The following is a 12,550-nucleotide window of genomic DNA, read 5'->3' as shown; positions in this document are numbered from 1 at the left end:
AAGTGGCTCCCATTCATTTTTGTTTCTTCATATGAATGATATGCTGTGTGTAACTTCGTTATGGATGCTCATGCATTTTTGTTTGAGGGAACGAGATATAAAATCTCTAATTTCTGTCAGATGCATGGTTTTTGTTCAGCTGCTTGGATTGTCCCATTGAAAAAAACAAACAAAAAAAAAACCCACACCAAATACAAAGGCTTGGCTAAAATGTAGTAATTTCCCAATTAAGAATATCAATTGGATTCTTATTAAAAAGACCACAGGTCTGTTTACTGAACATTTAAATCTGCGCGGAGGACAAAATGTGGTGACCATGTCCACATTCTGTACTGATTGGGAAATTTTATATTTACTAAAGCCAATTCTGGTCAAAATTTGATCAACCCGAAAAAATCTGCATCATTTGGCCAAATGCATTTAGTGTCAACGTTGAAATCAGTGCTTCTTTTGCATACAAATCCTAAAGAAAGTGCCAGTACCAGTATAATCCCCTTATAATTTACTGGCCCATCGTCATGGCTTGTTGTAGTAACAGTGAGCAGCTTACTGAAATGTAGCCGCACCGGTCCACCTCTATAATTTACTGGTACCATTTTCAGCTTTTCGTCTGGCTGAAATCTAGACAGAATTCCGGCTTATTTGGGGCTAGTATTGCAAAATCCAGATATTCAACTCTATGACCAATGCCAAGATTTTGTAATCTGCATGCCCATGTATGCAGCTGGATGATTTTACCCTTGGGCCAATCATACTTTAGTACATCGTTTGGCTGACATCATTTAATGGTGGTGTGTGACACTCTGTGAAATAAAAGTGATAAGCAATACCTTAATTGCTTAAAAACAGCAGTATGTCTCCCACTAGGAAATAGAAGTGGTGGATCTTTCTTTAAATTGGCAGCGAAGAAGGGAGATATCCAGAATGCACGAAACCAAGAGAAATTTTATTAAAAGCATCCAAAGCAGATAAAGTATGACACCAATGCATTTCGCCTAAATTGACTTTTTCATAATGTATAATGTATCCTCTTCTTTTGTATCTTTTTCATATTTTGTTTTAATGACCTCCTTATTATATGTTAATGTCTGATGTCAAAAATATGCAGTCAGGTTAATCTCAATACATCATGAGCTTCTTGTAGTGTGGATTCATGTTAAAATCTTACAGAAATGTCTGCTGTGCATGAATGGTAACAGACTATGATATGAAGCCAGTGAATATCCAGAAAGAAATTGCCTGCTTATCGTCCATCAGTGCAAAATGCCCTTTTACTGGTACATCCAGTCCTAGATGTCAAACTAAAGGTCACGTAGAAAGGTTTTGTGTCCCTTGTTAATGTCCTCAGAACTGTATTTTAAAGGAACCACAAGTTGAGAAGGTTGATGGCTGGATTCCCAGACAGTAAAGTTCATGTCATTATCAGGTTGTTGAAAGCCAATTAGAAAGATAATCTCTGAAAGGCATTTTAACGGAGACATGATCATTCCTAGAGATGACTTTAAATAGCTGTTATTCCAGTATAATGACATCAACATAAAAAAGGAAGTTCCTTTAATTGTCGTGCAACCATAGATAACATCTATTGTTAGCTAGGGAGACATTATCAAATTGCAGCTTTTTTAAGATAAATATTTTCTTGTTGTTTTTTTTTTAATTTTAACCTGCAAAGTGCTCTGGATTTAGTGGGGTTGCTTCAGCCAGGGTCTAAATTATAATTGCATCCAGGAAAGTATGTCCTTACACTCCCTGCATGTAATTCTTGTGTATGGAATAGGTCATGCAGGAGCAGGTGGCTTCTAATGTAATTATTCATATTTTAGTGATCAAATAACCTGCTAGAATTTAAGCTTCAGGCAATTATTGATTCCTGCTGTAAGAAATGAAGTAATCTGGTTGGCTAGAAGAGTCCAATTATATTAGGATTGAAAGAGGAACTGATACTCCCCATCAGGGGTCAAGTCCTGGGGAATAAAGTGTGGGAACTCACTCGAGTTCCACCCCCACCCCACCACCAAAAAAAACCCAAAACTTGTATGCATATATAAACGCGTACACACACGCTGTAGCGTTACTTACCTTATCCAGGGGCCGGCTGCGGTCCTGCTGCTGCACGAGCCGCGCGCGGCTCATCCGACGGCTGCAACAGGAAGGCGGGCAGTGACCGCGAGAAGCGGTCACGTGTCCCGCCTGAATCTAAGAGCGCGCTCTTAAAGAAACAGTGGGAGCCTAAATTGGCAAAAGGCTCCCATTGGCCCCTGTCATGCCACACTCCCCATGCACTTACCTTTTGGGGGTGTGGATATGACAGGAGCCAATCACATTAATTTAGAAGGTATTAATACTCACCTTTTTCCCTTAGTTCTTGCCCTATCGTGGTTTCTGTTGCAGTTCCCTTTAGCGCTTGTTGTGTTCAGTTGTGTTCCTTCGTATTGACCTTGGCTTTGTTTCTGACTACGTTATCTCTTTATCCTTATCTGTTCTGTTTGCCGGCTTGCTGTTTACTGTGTACCAGACCCAGGCTAGTCCTAGTTTACGCTGTCTCTCTGTGCCCTTGACCTCGGATCGTTCCTGACTCTGTACTCCTCTCATATACGTCGAGTCCGGCCATTCTAAGGTCCGGTAGACGTATCTCCCCTCTGTATTGTCTTCTGTTGAGTTGAATCCTGCGAGTTGGGGTATATTTTCATTACAGGTGCACACATACACTTACAGACACACACGTACACTCACAGACACACAAAGACACACACAAACACAGACACACACACAAAGACACACACACACACACACAAATTCACAGATAGACACACATACTCTCACAGACACACACACACTCACAGACACACACACTCACTCCCAGACACACACTCCCAGACACACACACATACACGGGGACACACACTCCCAGACACATACACACACACACACACTCCCAGACACACACACACACACACACTCCCAGACACATATACACACACACTCCCAGACACATACACACACACACACACACACACTCCCAGACACATACACACACACACACACTCCCAGACACACACACACACATACATACACTCCCAGACACACACACTCCCAGACACATACACATACATACACTCACAGACACACACGCTCCCAGACACATACACACACACACACTCCCAGACACATACACATACATACACTCACAGACACACACACTCCCAGACACACTCACTCCCAGACACACTCACTCACTCACATACACTCCCAGACACACAACACACACACATATACACAAGAATTATTTGTATATTTTTTTTAAATTAAAAAATGTCCACCCAGCCTCCCTACCTGGAGAGCTGGCGTGGACCTGTCCCTGGGGTCCAGTGGGGCTTCAGTGCGGCTGGCTCTTGTCTCGCTGTCAGACGCGGCGAGGGAGCTGTGTTCTCTCTGCTCCCTCTCGCCGCGCGGGCTGTCTACTGATGCCGGGAGCCGGAAATTCCGTCATATTCCGGCTCCCAGCATCAGCAAACGGCGCGCGGCGAGAGGGAGCAGAGAGAACACAGCTCCCTCGCCTCGTCTGACAGCGAGGCAAGAGCCATCCGGGGGGGTCCTTCAGGTGGCCATTAGGCCACCTCTTGGCCCCCCCATGACAGGGGGAACACAGGGGCATTTGGGGGTGGCATTTTTTGCCGCCCCCTGAGTGCCTGCAGGACCACAAACGGGAACGGCGTTCCTGCTCTAAAAACAGTGCAGGAACGCCGTTCCCACGCGTTCCTGCAGGACTCGAGCCCTGCTCCCCATGGTTTTTAAATATTGTGCTTACCGATCTCTGTATTGAGTGAATATGTGTTTGTGAGGTGTGAAAAATAAAACCAAATATAGAATTAATTTGTTATTAGCTATGTCCTTTGCACCTGGTAGTCAGCTTTGAGAAAGCATTACATAGAAGATGATAAAATAAACAATGTTTCTATTTCTCTATTTGCAATGTGTGCTATGCCTGGACTGAACTGGTTTGCTATGTCGTTTACTAAATCTTTAACCCCTTAAGGACGGCGGGCGCGCTATGCCATCTTTGGGGACCCGGCTCTGAACGCCGGCGGGCAGCATAGGTCATCTCCGCCGTCCTAAGCACTTTCCTGCTCACTGGCGATCGCGATGCATCCCAGACAGTCCCCCTGCGTCTGATCCGGCCCTCCTGGGCCATGTAATCGCGAGGTCCTTGCGAGGACCTCACGATCACATGGAAGAAATAGCCGTCCATAGCAGTGTCAGCAGGGGGACTGCCTGGAATAACAGGTAGTCCCCCCTGCTGTCTGAAATAAAGTGAAATAAAGTTCACACACAGTGTAAACTAAAATAATTTTCTATATTATATAAATGAGTGATTTTATTAATTACAATTTGTAGAACTGCCTTATAACGCAGGCAGAAAGTCCAGAGAATTTAATTTGCTAGCAATATATTTAACCCTGTAACTTTCCAAGACACCATAAAACCTGTACATGGGGGGTACTGTTTTACTCTGGAGCTTTCGCTGAACACAAATTAGTGTTTCAAAACAGTAAAATGTATTACAGCAGTGATATAAGTAAAATTTTCCTTGTTTTTTTTTTATTTTTCACACACAAACGGCACTTAGACTGACAATATAATTGTGATACGTTTTACGGTTTTGAAACTAATATTTGTGTTCAGTGAAGTCTGCTGAGTATAACATCATGTACAGGTTTTATGGTGTTTTAAAAAAACGTCAAATAGGCTTGTGTTTCCGTTTTTTCACATTGAAATTCTCCAGATTGGTTATGTTGCTTTTGAGACCATATGGTAGCCTAGGAAAGAGAATTACCCCCATGATGGCATACCATTTGCAAAAGTAGACAACCCAAAGTACTGCAAATGGGGTATGTTTATTCATATTAAATTATGTTTCATAGTTAAAAATGTAATGTTAAATGAAAGCCCTATTTCTCCTGAATATGTGAGGGTGCACTTAACCCCTTAAGGACACATGACATGTGTGACATGTCATGATTCCCTTTTATTCCAGATGTTTGGTCCTTAAGGGGTTAAAATGAAAGCGGTGAATTATGGTTGAACAGACATAGAGTGCAAATTGGAAGTTTTGTTTACGTTTTATTTTGATCAAAACGTGTACATTTGGCTCAGTCCTTATGGGGTTAATATAAATGGAACATCATATGAAAATAAGTTGACATGTAGATGGATTTCAATGTTATATTTAGTGGTGTAATTTGCAGAGAGGGAACTGTCCTTTAAAGGGAAACTCCAGTGCCAGGAAAACGATCCGTTTTCCTGGCACTGGAGGGTCCCTCTCCCTCCCACCCCCCAATCCCCAGTTGCTGAAGGGGTGAAAACCCCTTCAGTCACTTACCAGAGGCAGCGACAGGTCCCACGTCGCTGCTTCCTCCTCCCCCGCCGCTCCTCCTTCTGCTTACGTCGGCCGGTGGGCGAGACTGATCTCGCCCGCCGGCCGAGGAGACCTAATGGCAATGCCGCTCATGCGCATTAGCGCACCCCATAGGAAAGCATTGAAATGAATTTCAATGCTTCCCTATGGGGAATAAAGCGACGCTGGAGGTCCTCACACAGCGTGAGGACGTCCAGCGACGCTCTAGCACAGAAAACCTGTGCTATAGAGCAGGAAGTTCCCTCTAGTGGCTGTCTAATAGACAGCCACTAGGGGAGGACTTAACCCTGCAAGGTAATTATTGCAGTTTAAAAAAAACTGCAATAATTACACTTGCAGGGTTAAGGGTAGTGGGAGTTGGCACCCAGACCACTCCAATGAGCAGAAGTGGTCTGGGTGCCTGGAGTGTCCCTTTAAGACGTGACACATTAGGATGTAACACCCTGTGTTAAAGTGGAAGATTTGTTTTCATATATTTAGTGGGCTATGAACAAAATATTTTGGTTTAAAAATTGTTGTTCTTACTTTTAAGGTTGTTTTTTTTGTTTTGTTTTTTTTGAGAATGCATATTTCATATGGTAGAAGAGTATGTTCTATTGCCATTGTTAACAATGCTGGAATTTGGCTAGTTACAATTATTTGTATTACAGGAAAATGTTGATGGTAGACACCCCAATTTCACATATATTTAGGTATACAGGAAGCATCAGGAGTGTTGCTAGGTTCCAGAAATACCTGGGGCTTGCGTCCAAAGCAAAACATGATGATCCCTACTTTAAATGGACAATCCGCTGCCCAAATACAAAAAATAAAATTAAAAAATCAGATATATAAACAGCTTGCAAGAGCTGCAGATCTCTTGTCTAAAGCCTTTCTTTGTAAGTTCTCCTCTTCCTTCCCAGCCCAGACATTTGAGATGCCTTCAGAGGGTTTACATTTCAGGGCTAATTTGAGACCATTTCTACGAGGTCATTGTCATTTGGAGGATATTTTGTTAGACACTTCCCCATATTTGAATCTGGTTATTCATTACATTGTAAATTGCCATGAATTTAAAGTGAATTTTTTTTTTTTTTTTTTTTAGCTACAATTGCCAAATAGGGAAATACCTCTAGCTGTTTATTTTTATTTTGGCTATTTTGTCCTAAAATTTAAAATTTGTTTAGATTTCCTGATGGTTCACACTGTAATGAGTAACGCTGTGATTGGCTAAGAATTGCCCCAAAATGTTTTTCTAATTTTAATTAACCCACCTAAAATAAACCGGTCTGCAAATATTATACTGTAATCATAAACCCCCTATTGTAATAAAAATACAACATAATGATGTTTCCCTACGTTTTGTTTCCTTTACAGCTTAAAGAAGCCAAAGAGGTGACAGAGTCCAGCAATGGTGAATATCTCTCCAAAGTAAGTACGATTGACACCTGATATAATCTGTATTTCATAAAAAGAGTTTAATGTAAATTGATTGAAGTGGTCTTTTTTATTTATGTAGTTGGTATTTATTTTTCACAGTCAAAATATTAGAAGTAAAATACAAAAATCATACATTACTTGTTATTAAGAAAAGATTTTGTAAATGTACATAGGAAAAATGGCCATACCTTGGAACTGGCAGGGTTTTATCTAGAATCTACTCATTTCACAGCTTGGGTCCACACTGCTCGGGGGAACAGAGTCAGGGAATCCATCATGTTGTAGTGTGGCCTCACCCTTTATAGCAGCTTTCCCACCACATTTGCCTGCTGGGGGGAGAGTTTGTCTTGGTGAAAGGAACTGTTAAAGACGTAATGGTACGGTTACTAATTCATTTTAGGAGCAGAACATTGCAAGTACTGTAAGTTGTAATGATATGTATTTGCTCATTTCATAGTGACTAACCTATTGTAGCAATTTGCATTTTTCCCATGATTTACATATCAGGAGAATGTATTTGTGTGACACTGCATAATAATACATTTTTAGCACATTGTCTTCTCCACTTATGAACCCAAATCCTTTGATCCCTCGTTTTATTTTTCTTAATGGTTTCCCCATTTTTCTGGGTTCTAGGAATGATTAATGTGTATAATTGGTTTTGCTTTTTATATATATATATTTTTTTGCATATTTTCGTAACATCTTCTTGTATAATGGTGCAAGCAGTGTTAACAGATTGGTTCCAGTTCTTATAAATACAGTGCCACCTCATTTCTCAAACTCCCATTCTTTCTTTGACTTATTCTAAATGTTGTAGTATTTCGCTATGGAGTTGTGGATTGACTTTGCCATCTGTTCCATCCTTTTATTCTGTAATAAGATGTCTTTAAAGTGCTCCTGTCTTGACAGGTTTACTTTGGTTGAAATCACCCCCATAGGCACTGAATGTATCATTTATCAAAGAGGTAAATGATATATTCACTGTAAAATCTTTAGATACTAACACGATTTACCTTAATTTCAGCACTGCCATGTCTGCAACTGTCCCTGTATCCCACATGTGCCCTGCCTGGGGACACTAGCCTAAGCAGGGCAATCTTCCTCTATTATGTTGTCATGGTGGCTTCATTTCCAGTGTGCCTGTGTCTGATCGGAAAAAGGCGCTTTCTAGGGAGTATCTATAGCAACCATAGCACATGCTATGTATAGTGTGACACTGGTGAGTGTGTGTGACTGTATGTAGTATGGCTTGACTCTGTTTAGTTTGTGTATGTTGCCAGTGCGTATCTATATCCAGCACATACAACTAATCACAGCCACCAGATTAGTGATACATGTTGGCAGCATTATAGATCTGAAAAGGAGCAGAGGTGCTTTACTCAAAGCCATTATATGCTTTTTATTTTTATTTTTTTTATATATATTTATGTTATCCAAACGACAAATTCATTTCTCTCCTCATTAATTCTATTTATCTTCTACATTTGCTCTGACATTGTTTATGAAATACATGAAAATAAATTAGACTTTTTTTTTTGTGTAAAAGAAAAAAAAAAGGTTAACTCTATCTATGTAAAACTAGAATAAAGAGTGAATCAAAATAAAATACTAGCCATTATCCTGGAAAAGCAATTACGGTATTAGGTTTCTATTCATTTCCTTTTTCATGTTTATTAATTACACTCTTCCAAGTAACATTAATCAGCCAAAGGTTTGAAAATCCACTATTCAGCCTGTGTGTTCCGTTTATTTAACCAATATTAATGAATACATGAACTTAATTTTCTTTTCATTCGTGTTATGTTGCAGTGACAACAATTCATTATTAAAGGAGGTTGGGGGGTAGCAGAATCTCGTGATCATGGTGCTAAACCATTGTAAGTAGTCAATCTGTTTGCTAATGGTTTGACTTCTTACTTGGGTCCTCTGGGCATCTTTTCTGCAACATGAAGCTCTCTTCACTGAGCTAAGTCCCACAGTGCAGAATTTATAAGCTGACACTGTCAGGAAATGAGCTGGCACTGCACTGCTGGGCTTAGATCAGAAGAGCCAATGGGAGATTCTAGCTGAAACTTGCAACGCTGTCTACCAGCTACAGAGAGGCATGGTAGTGGTGCCAGTAGGAACCCAGGTAATATGTCTAACCATAACCGTACAATTTGACTACTTGTCTTGGGGGAGGGGTGACACTGAAGTGATTATGGTGCATGGAGTTCTCCTTCCACAAGGAGGGACAGACCAAGCACAGTAGGCTGTCAGACAGTCTATTTACAGCACTAAGTCTAATAGGAACAGATTATCTGTCTTGGGAAACAATGGTCCCGAAACTTAGCAGGTTTGTTGAGGTGTACCTTTTTGCTCCGAATCATTCTGTACCTGCACAATACACACATGGAGGTCAAGAGAGAAATAGACTTACTGCACCTGGGTTGCTTGAAAGCCAGTATATATATTCTTTAAATGGATATTCCAAGTGTCTCATGCTGTGTTTCCAAACCCAATACAAGTACTTGTACAGGAAGTGAAAAACGTAGCTTCCCAACTTGTATACGTCTACCACATTGCTTAGCATGCAGACAGACAGAGACAACAAGGTGGGCATTGGTTACTATGGTGCTTGCATTGTTCCTTTAGGTAAATTTCACATGTAACCGTATAGTAATTATGTATTTGATTGCATGTGTATTATTAATGAATGCATGTTTGCATCCGTGATGAAGTGTAACTGTGAATATATCTACTTGAGTGTATCATCAGAATGTATAAATGCAGGGGTGTGTTTAAGCAACTGTGGATAGAGGATTCTATTCTAAATGACAGGCTTGTCAAACAACGGCCCCCAAAATGTTGATGGACTACAACTTTCAAAATTATTTTAAGAGTTGTAGGCCATCACCAGTTGTTAAGCCACAGTTTGACAACCACTTCATGTAAATCGTTTCAACCTAAATTTTTTACAATAATGCTTTGTAGCACGGCCAAGCTCATGCTACGACCTGGTTGCACCTTTCCCTTTACGCAGCCTCCTATCTAAAAATCTAAAGATATGTGCAGGGCAGAAGAGAGTGGGGGTGGGCCCCTGCTATAATAATTGTGAGTTTCAAGGTCTATGTAGACATTACCTAAGTGTTGTGTCCATCAATGGGCCCTGAAGGATCTGTGGCTAATTAATGTCAAATACCGGTATATGTCTTTTTACATAAGACAACACATCAGCAGTGTTAGCCCATAAAGTATACTACTGCTAATACCACTGTTAGGACATCATGTGAAGATATCTAACCATCTTCATTATGTATGCACAATATTTGTACATAAAAGTGAGATTCAGTCATGCTGAATTACTGTTAACCCTTTTTGTGCCATCAAATTGATACAGGATCCTGTGGACACAGGAGGTGAAACTCCCTCCTATGAAGCCCCAGGAGTTAGGGCTTTGTTGATGGCCTTATTCAGAAATGTTTAAAAAAAAAAAAAAAAAAAACCTGCATCCATACCATTCAAGTCTCATAAACACTACAATAAACTATAATGGGTATGGTGTTACGGTTGTCAAAGAAATAGAGCTAGCCAAAAAGTAGACTCCATCTATAACTAACTCCCATGATGCTTTGCAATCCTAAGCAGGAATTCTGTAGCTGGGGTCATACCTTTTTGCCACAGTTGAACCTGGTTTTGCAACCCTAAATTTCCGGGCAAAGAGATGGCACTCACAGATGAAGAACTAAGGAATACTGTGTTTTACATTCAGTTGCTTTATGGCATATTGCCGGCCTCAATATAGACCTGGTAAAACAGACAATATCCATGCAGAACAAGCAATTTATTGCAGTCACCAGCAGATTAAAACAGTTGTGGAGGGGAATTAATATGTAGCACAGACAGGAACGGAAGTGTGCATGCAAGTAATAGAGGCACAAAGGAGCTAACCAGCTGCTGGATTATACACCGGCTAATCCACTATATTAATATGCAGGTTTACATATCTAGAAACGGGGTTTGTTTACTGTGCTTGGGAAAGGGCTGACGCTGACAAACAGATTGTCTCTATAAATCTGTGGTTTAACATTCTCATTATGTTGGTAAAGTTGTGGCACATTGCTTTTAATTTATATGAGGTATAACATTATTCATTTATTTACCAGTTCCTACATAGCCCTCTTATCCAGAGGGCTTTACAATTTATGCAAAAATTATATTGGTGTTTTTATACAAACAGGAGATAAATAGACACAAATAAGGAGAAGAGAACAACCGTTACTCCTAAGAAGCCTGTCAGAGCACTATATTACGTATCTATCTGTATCACTTCGATAGGTGTTTGTTTTAAGAATCAGCTGACTGTAAAATTAAGAAAAAACACTAATATCCTCCTGCCCCTCTTCACCATCTATTGAGATCTATAGGTTAATAGCCTGCATCTAGGGCTTAAATCCCCTGTCCTGCGAAGGCTATGTGTGTGTTTATGCATGTATGTGTAAATATGTCTACGGATATGTAATATATTTATGGACGTGTGCTTGTTTGAGTGCATATCTGTTTGTAAGATAAGTGTGATTGTAGCTATTGAGGTTTTTATTTTTTAAGTTGGCTGACAAATATTAAAGGAGGCAGTGGAATTAGTAATTGTATTTATAAATGTTGTTCTTGTCTGCGGTCTGTCTGTTTCTGCTTCAGGGGAGATACGTCCATTGGCTATCCCTTTATTATCCAATGCGCTAATAGGTATAGATAGGTGATATACTGTGGCGTACATATAGGGGGCGCAGCTGCGACCAGGCCCGTCACTCCAGGGGGCACTTCTGTCCTGCGGACCCCTGCGACCGGGTGCCTGCCGTCATGTTTTGCGCTGGGGCCGCCATCCAAGGGGTCCATCGGGTGACCCATGCTATTATGGCCACCCGATGGCTATGGATTTTCAGGGGGCCTAGTCAGCGCGGAGATGAGAAGGTCCAAAGTTTCCCTGCCAGGCCCAGGTTCCAAAGCCTTATGATGTGGTTTCCAGAATAAAGTGGAGGGATCACTTCACTTGTCCTTCTTGCTCAAATATCCTTATCTTCTTCTTGATTTGCTACAGTCTTCTTATTCTTCTGACACTGTCTTCTCTCCTCCTTGGCTTATTTTGTTACTTTACCTTTCTGCTTCTTTTGCGCCCTTCTGCTCCTTTCACTTTCTGATATTTGCTGCCCCTTCCAGCTCCTTGTTGCCCCTTTCTGCTCCTTGCTGCCCCTTCCTGCCCCTTCCTGCTCATTTCTGTTCCTTCTCCTTCCTGCTCCTTCTCCTACTTTACCTTCCTGCTCCTTGCAGTTCCTTTTTGCTCCTTCTCCTACTTTACCTTTGTGCTCCTTCTGATTCTTTCTGCTCCTTTACCTTCCTGCTCCTTCTGTCCCTTTCTGCTCATTTCTATTCCTACTTTACCTTTGCACTCCTTCTGCCCCTTCCTACTCCTTGCTGCCATTTCCAGCTCCTTGCTGGCCCTTTCTGCTCCTTCTTCTACTTTACCTCGGTGCTCCTTCTGATTCTTTCTGCTCCTTTACCTTTTTGCTCCTTCTGTCCCTTCCAGCTCATTGCTCACCCTTTCTGCTCCTTGATGTCCCTTCCTGCTCATTTCTGCTCCTTCTCCTTTCTGCTCCTTCTCCTACTTTACCTTTCTGCTCCTTGCTGACCCTTAATGTATGCTGCCCCCATCCCTCACTTACCTGATCTGTATGC

General features: G+C 41.1%; 1 protein-coding gene across 3 annotated transcripts in view; it reads left to right on the top strand.

Moving 5' to 3' along the window:
* The window catches only part of ENOX1 (ecto-NOX disulfide-thiol exchanger 1), a 597,059-nt gene that overhangs the window by 570,578 nt on the left and 13,931 nt on the right, over nt 1–12,550 (top strand). For all 3 annotated transcript variants that reach the window (XM_063425978.1, XM_063425979.1, XM_063425980.1), the window contains one exon: nt 6,773–6,826. In XM_063425978.1, the coding sequence (XP_063282048.1) occupies nt 6,773–6,826 (54 nt within the window). The remainder of the gene's footprint in view (nt 1–6,772; nt 6,827–12,550) is intronic.

This window comes from Pelobates fuscus, chromosome 1 (genome assembly GCF_036172605.1).
Source record: "Pelobates fuscus isolate aPelFus1 chromosome 1, aPelFus1.pri, whole genome shotgun sequence".
Classification (NCBI taxonomy): Eukaryota; Metazoa; Chordata; class Amphibia; order Anura; family Pelobatidae; genus Pelobates; species Pelobates fuscus.
Note: the sequence above shows the minus strand (reverse complement) of the source record. Positions and strands in the feature narration are given on the sequence as shown.